The 7805-nt window shown below is 40.6% G+C and overlaps 1 protein-coding gene across 1 annotated transcript in view; it reads left to right on the top strand.

Moving 5' to 3' along the window:
- SCN5A (sodium channel, voltage-gated, type V, alpha subunit) overlaps positions 1-7805 on the top strand; it is a 180075-nt gene that overhangs the window by 7436 nt on the left and 164834 nt on the right. Inside the window, exons 3-4 of the mRNA XM_009322497.1 lie at positions 1176-1265; positions 4715-4843. Of these exons, the coding sequence (XP_009320772.1) occupies positions 1176-1265; positions 4715-4843 (219 nt within the window). The remainder of the gene's footprint in view (positions 1-1175; positions 1266-4714; positions 4844-7805) is intronic.

The following is a 7805-nucleotide window of genomic DNA, read 5'->3' as shown; positions in this document are numbered from 1 at the left end:
AAAATGATCAGGGGGATGGAACACCTCTCCTGTGAAGAAAGGCTGAGGGAGTTGGGGTCGTTCAGCCTAGAGAAGAGAAGGCTTTGGGGAGACCTTATTGCAGCCTGTCAGTACTTCAAGGGGGCTTCTAAAAAAGATGGCGGCAAACTTTTTAGCAGGGCCTGTTGCGACAGGACAAGGGGGAATGGCTTTAAACTAAAGGGGGGGAGATTTAGACTAGATATAAGGAAGAAATTTTTTACGCTGAGGGTGGTGAAGCAGTGGAAGAGGTTGCCCAGAGAGGTGGTGGATGCCCCATCCCTGGAAACATTCCAGGTCAGGCTGGACGGGGCTCTGAGCAACCTGATCTAGTGGAAGATGTCCCTGCCCATGGCAGGGGGGTTGGACTAGATGACCTTTAGAGGTCCCTTCCAATCCAAACTATTCTATGATTCTATGATTCTATGAAGTTCAGGAGTTCGATTTAGGATGTTCCTTTTTGTATTTATGGCCTCAGCTTAGCAGCTGAATGCATGGACTATACACTTGGGACGTTCATTTTAGCCTCCAATTAGGGAAACTGGTGCCTCAGCTGAGGCAGTCAGCTTTGCAGACCAAGACTGTATATTTGCCAACCGGGTTTGCAGACCAAGCCTTAAAATTAGTGCTCTGAAACTCATATTAGCTTTTGGTGAAACTTTATACTGAAAGCGAGACCTCAAGCCCATTAGAGAGATTAGAAAGACCAGATTTATAACTTGCCCTGCTGCCTGAGAAATGTTTCAGGATGCAAAATAAAATGGGAATTTGCAGACACAAGTTTTTTTGTAGATACTTAAATGAGACTAATCCCTCTTTTCATACAAAGTTGTGCACCTATGCACATTGCCATCTGACCAACACAGCTGTGAATTTGGGGTATTGTATTTTCAGAAGACTGCAGAGTCAGTACATCTGTTTGCTGTATAAAGTATGTGTAAAAGATGTAGGCAAAGAAAAAAAAAACCAGGGACGATTCCCGCATTTTTTCTATGTTTATATAATTATTTGTTTCCTTATGCACTTGCAAACAAATGTCTATAGTCCTTTTTAAGCATCTTGTAAATTATGAGTGAGCTGTCACATCTTGTGTGAAATGACAAAAATTTATGAAGTCTTATAACATATGCGTTGTTTTCCTTAATTCATTTATTTACATTGTTCAGTATGTTTATTATGTGCACTATTTTAACTAATTGTGTGTTCATGGCACAATCAGAGCCTCCGCCATGGAATAAATATGTTGAGTAAGTATCGTTGCTATTTTACAGCTGCCCTGTCATTATCTTGTCCTTCCTCTTCCATTTGTTACGTTCTTCTTTTCATCTTGTTTGCTGTTGTCTAATTTCTTTCCAGTAACACTGACCATAGCATACGTCCTGACAAAATATTTTGCCAGGCATTTGTTGCCTGTGAAAATTCCCTTTGTAAGTCAACTAACAATTTTTAGTCTACCAAGCTCATACTTATTGCTAAATGCACCTGCTATGCTACCTCTGAATGAAATCATGTGTGAGGAGAACTCCATTTGAAACTGGCCAGCCTTCCACAGTTCCCACGCAAGAGATTCGATGGCTGGACACATTAGAATAGGCTGATGGAGTTTAAGTTGAATTATTTCAGAAAATGCTTCCTGGACATACTTAATTCTGTCCTTAAACTGAAACTTATTGGAAGCAAAATTTTCTTTTGGACTCAGCACATCATGAGAAGTGTTCCCCTGTAGTTGTTGGTAGGCATACTTTATGAGCAGGCATGAAATTGTCTGGGAACACTTTTATGAGGATTCCTGTCTTTTTAGCTTGTCAAACCTTCAGAAAAAATAGCAAAGATATCACTTGAAGGCTTTTTTGCTTGCCTTTTTTTTTTTTTAATTAATTTTAAAAGAGACTAACGGACTTCAGAAAGCCCATTTGATTTCTTTAAGTTGCTTTAAAATATTCCTGTTAGAAACAGATACCAGATGCACAAGCTAATCAACCTACAGTGCATTAAACAATTATTTTGGCTCATTGAACCAATCGGAACACACTTTTTATTTTTGACTGACATATGATAAACACAGCCATCTGCTGCTCCGTAGCCTGGTGGTTGGTCTACTCAGGCTGTAAGGAAAGACAGTAAAATGCCCTTATTGTAGGTTTCATAAAATCATGCAGGACACATCTTCTAGGCCATAAATTACTAATTATAGATATCACTGAACCAAATATTTCATCCGATCACAATAACGTCCTAATCCCAGGATGTTTCCTGTATTTCTGTATGGTGTACTACCCTCGAGTATGCCTGTGACTTTCCTTTTCCCCTGACGTTGTCCTTTTCTTATTGAAAACTGTCACACAGTACCATAGCCAAGATGTATTCAGCTGAAACATGGACATCTCATCCATGTGAGTCAAAATTTGGTCAGTGGGTCTACAGCTGGGAATTTGAACATTCTGGAGGAAAATATCGAAGCGCTTGTTGTATCTTCCATAGGAAGGAAAATGTGGATGATGTTATGTGTGCATCAAGCAGGACATGCAAGAAACATAGAGCAGAAATGCAAATGGACCCATGCAGCATGGAGTAAACCCTTTCCCTTCCATGTTTCCTCTTCTCCTGCGTCCCCTCACACCTCTCAGCTTTTCCTCCTCAAATGCATAGAATGAAACCAAAGGCAAGTACTTTTGAGGAGCAAAATAACCCAAGGAACTTTAATTCTAATTGATTAATATTTGATTTGGAAAAAATACATTTAATTCCTTTTGTTCTGCTGTTCCAGAGACTCACAGGGGATACAAGAGTAATCTTGTGCAAATATTTTTCCTAGATCTTCCTTTAAAACATTTTCCTTACCATTTTGAAAAAAGAAATCAATTCAAATTACCCCCACTAAAGATTTTTTAAAAATCCTGGCTTCTGTTGTTAAAGAAGCTGTTCAGTTGCTGGAGGACTTTGCCCGATCCATTTAGAATTAGATGATGATTATACAATCAATTAAACCATCTGACATGCTGAATAAATACAACTGCTTTATCATTTTAATGAGCTTATGTACCATTAAGTATTTTTTTTAGTTCTTTGCATGTGTTTTCTGCATGTATTACTGAATACACATGCTTAAAGAGACTGTCACATGGATGACCTATATTTGAAATACCAGAGCAGAACTGAATGGGAGCCATGAAAAGTCGGATACAAGATAGTGCTTAGGTGTATGGTCAAAGAGGAGATATGAGAAATGTTTTACACCCACTGTTGCACAAAAAGAGTCTTGCTAATCTCCATTTTAAGATGAAGCATACTGGGGGTTTATAACATCTGTAACTAGCTCTACTGTGTGACATGATGGCAGGAGGGCGTGAGATTTGCCGCTACCTGTATGTGTGCCCAGTTGCAGATCAGCGGAATACAGCTAAGAGAAAACATTTCCTTTTTATGCATAATGAAGTTCTTCCTTATATTACCACCTTTAATTGCTTACATCTTTTTTTTTTACCAAACAGGAATCCCAACTGTTATAATTTTTTGTGTGTGATGGTATCATTACAGCTACTGAAGTTTGGGGACTGAACAGAAAACTCAAGCTAGTGTTTCCAGTGAAAGCCCCTAACATCATGACCTACGAGATTTGTGTTTTATGGGATTTTAGGTGTTTGTTTAGATTTTTTTAATAGGCTTTTGTATCATCTGCATCTTCATTTGGAGAAAAGGGGTAGGGAACGCCAGTGGTGGTTACTAAACATTTGTTATTTTTATTAAGATACGGCCTAGAATACGCAGTCCCACTGGGCTAGATGTCTCAGGTAGAAACATTAAAAAAGAGGTGTTGTATGCCCTGAAGTATGTCTCTGATGGTAGGCAGAACCCTGGGTGAATACAGCTCTGAACGTTGTAAGTCAGATACATTACTGTCCTCCACAGAGAATTTGGTAAATTTTATTACAAGCATCATCTTTGTTACAAAAGGTAAGATGTATGTTCTATCCAAGATCATCACAGTCAAGAGGCTGTTGGTAATAAACAACTTATCTTACTAAGGGAAAAAACCACTCTCATATCTCTTTTACTGTCAAGCAGGTCAAAATTACTACATACAGTATTTGGGTAGGAGTTGTTTTCCTCTTTTTCAGTGAGGACATTCTGTTGTCTAATTCTGAGGGCTGGTGTGATTTACCATGGAGAGTGAAACACAAGGGAAGTTACAGGAAGAATACCCTTTTTAGCTATTAAAACCTAGTGGTGACATTTTTTAACCTGCTGTCCTTCAAAATGGCCTGGGCAGGAAAAGATGAGAGGTGTGAATGGAACAACCACCCTCCTTCAAATCAGAGAAACAACAAGGAATGTGGCATAATCTGTTCCTCTTTCAGTGGTGATTGCAGGAAGAGCTTCAAAAGTCCCATACCACAGCTTAGTAGTATTCATGCTTGACTTAATGAGTGAGGATTCATCAAGGTACACCCTGTGGTGAAAATCATCTTTATCCTGTGGTTGTCACGAGCGCTTTCCCATTTCTTACATGCTCCTTGGTCCACACATGAAGCTGCTCATACACAGCCCAGTGCTGCAGCCATGACTCACATGAGCAACCCAACGAGACGGGCAGGAGTGTCTCATGTGAGTAGGATTGGGTTGAGCGTGCCTCTGCCATTCCTGCCATCTACTGCTTGCTAATGCTCTTGCTTATCTTGGCTACTTTATTCCCCAGGTACACTTTCACTGGCATTTACACTTTTGAGTCATTGATAAAAATATTGGCGAGAGGATTTTGCATGACAGAATTCACCTTCCTTCGAGACCCATGGAACTGGCTGGATTTCAGTGTTATTGTTATGGCGTAAGTAGCACTCCTTTATGTATTTCAAGACCACAATATGCAATAGTACCTTTTAAAAAATTGGCTGGCTGTTCAATTTTTTTCATTCAAATTGTACTGAAAATGAGAAAATGCTGAAGTTTGTTTTCAAAAATGATGGAGTTTGTTTTCCTGAGTGGTTTCAGAGGAAGAAGTCAGAGGAATTCTCGATTCTCTCAATTCACTAGAATATTTTGGAGAAATTATTTACTCTCTCTGTGCTCCACAGAGAGAACTGTTTGTAAAATATCTGTAACAATACTTGCCTGCCTAATGTAGTTTTGGGAAGCTTCAGACCCCTGAATAGAAAGTGTTATAAGTGTGACTGAATACCCATGTATTTAAATCCCTATTTATAATCTATCCATCTATAACACCACCAAAGTTGTTTTCACATCTTCACTTCACAAACCCTCTTCATCCTGAAAAGTAATTACTATTTTACTACTATAGGGAATTAATTTAAAGGCCTCTGAAACTTGTTATATATCTTGGGAATGGAAATTTGGCCCCCAACATGATATTCCCCTTCAGCTGTATACTTCTACCTAGATCATTAGAGTTCACTCAGGACATGTGGGGTTCTTGTGCTTTGAAGAAGCTGATGGATTTGTGGCATCTAGACAGCTAAAAATACACGGGGGTAGGGGAGCAGTCAGCCAACACTCGCAGCAGACACGGCGTCAGCCCAAACTCTGGCCAAAGGCAGACGTCTGACACTGTCGGTATCTCCAGCTGAGCTAGAAATCCAGATTTTCTTCATAGTCAAAGAAGAGAGAAAAGCACGTGAAGAGAGCATGTCATCTTGAACTGGAAGCTAGTAGAGATGACCTGAAAGGCCCCATTTCCTAATCGTAGAAGGATTTCATCTGATCTCCCTGTATTTTCTGCTTAATGATATCTATATTATGCTCTAGTTTTAGTTTAGTTCTCACTGCCTTCTTTAAACCTCATAATTCACAGCCTTAGGTGAGATGCAAGCCTGCTAGTGCTGACATTTGAGCTGAACTCCTGGGCCCGTGACATTTGAATGGAACCAAAATTGATAAAAAACATTCAGCCAAACTTAGTTCAAACACCAGTGAGGGCCACTGAATTTAGTAGCAAAACTCTGGTAGGCTGCAGGGATCAGGACCAATATTCTTAGCAGCATTTAGCAGAGGAACAGCATGAAGATGTGTAAAACTTATGTGGACTTCGTCGGGAAGAGTCCCATTTATTTTAGTAGGCTTTGGATCAAAGCCAGCCCTAGGCCAGATCCTGGTATCTGTTACTACATTCCTATGGATTTGGCTGAACTGACATCTGGCCGTTGTGATAAGCTTTTAAAAAAAAAAAATGCAGCGCAGATGGGGAGGAGCTTTCAGAGGTCGGCACACATTAGGTATTTTTCTCAGCTAAACATTTCTTCAAGCAGTGCTTGAGGAGTGCAATTCTCCTGCAACATTTAGAGGCAGGACAGAACACAAAGTGTCACCAGCCTGCTCTCCTGTCCGTCAGACAGCTGGTAAAAGCGGGGTACCATAGTTCACCTGTTTGTGAGTTGGGATGTGAGTTCATTTGCGGGTCTCTGAATTCAGCACAACATGGAGATCTTCTGTGCATGGGTTCCCTCTATTCTACAAGGAAGAAGGGTTTTGACAGTGAGGCAGAAAGGAGCAGAGAAAAGGACAAGATGAGCCACAGCTTGCAGCCTTGGCAATGCATCTGCTCCACCTCATCTTCTCAGCTCGGGCGGAGGTTGGGGCATCACCCCCGGCTCTGCAGAACTCCTCCAGGAGCATCTCATTTACTGTCACTGAAATTCGAGTCTGAACAGTCAGTGTGGGACAAGGTCTGGATATCCCTTAAATTCTGTCCACATTATCTCCGGGTGTTTGGGGCTTAGCGAGCTGGAAAGGCATGAAGGTTTGCACAGACCTCAAGGTGGACACTTGCCCAGAGGTGGTTCACTCCCTGCAGGTAGGAACCAGGGTTTGGTTCCCAGAGGCTGTGGGTTTACATCTCTTTTTGCTTTTCTGATTATTCTAGACTTGAATGGGCACTCAGTGCTCCAGCCCAAGGATTCATGAACACTTCCTCAAGCCTTATTTAATGAGAGGCTTGGGTGTCTGTGCTTTCTTTCCTAGCTACACTTCAGTTTTCTTTCCAAATGATATTTCATCTTTTAATTAGAAGATCCCTAAAACAGGGGGGCTTGCAACTGTGAAAAATCAAGTTTCTCAACATCAAATTATAGCAATGGCTGCGTTCTTCAGAACCAGCTTCCATTCCTATTGTTTCTTACTTCAAGGTATGTTATATTAACATTTTTAGAATAGAAACAAAATAATTGGAATTCTGGAATAGAAAAGAAATAGAAAAGTGTTTCCTTGAGCCCATAGGCAGCAATGACAGAGTTAAAAGTGACTGCAATGCAATCTTCATATGTACAATGAAACTTCCTTCCCAAGCACGCAAGCAGCAGATAATACAGAGCGTTGGGTAATGGACTTTATTCTGATATGATTTATCTTTCACATAAATCCAATTTGCAAGTAATTTAAAGTGAGACTGATTTTACAGGTAACTCTGTCTTTGCTTGTAGCTAGTGTGATGCGAGAGGTATTTCTGTGTCTGGAAACAAAGACGGCATAAGGGTTCAAAATGGGAAAGCCTGATGAGGGGCCACGAAATCTAGATGGACCAAGGGTTTTGAGCTAACAGGAAATCTGATTCTTTCAGTGGTGGGTGTTATAGTGGAATGACCATCACTTGCTTTACAGTTATTGCAAAATAACTTCTTACCTCCTCTTTTGGGCAGTAACAGCACAGATTGGGTCACAGAGAGTAGTTTTAAATAGAGGTGTCACAGGTCTCCAGGGCTTTTGTCCCACACTGTGCTAACAGACACAGCCATGGCTTGTGAACCTCTGTGGGGCCACGGATGGGTTCAGGGGAAATT

Source organism: Pygoscelis adeliae, unplaced genomic scaffold (genome assembly GCF_000699105.1).
Source record: "Pygoscelis adeliae isolate BGI_AS28 unplaced genomic scaffold, ASM69910v1 Scaffold123, whole genome shotgun sequence".
Classification (NCBI taxonomy): domain Eukaryota; kingdom Metazoa; phylum Chordata; class Aves; order Sphenisciformes; family Spheniscidae; genus Pygoscelis; species Pygoscelis adeliae.
This window is presented reverse-complemented; position numbering and strand designations above follow the sequence as displayed.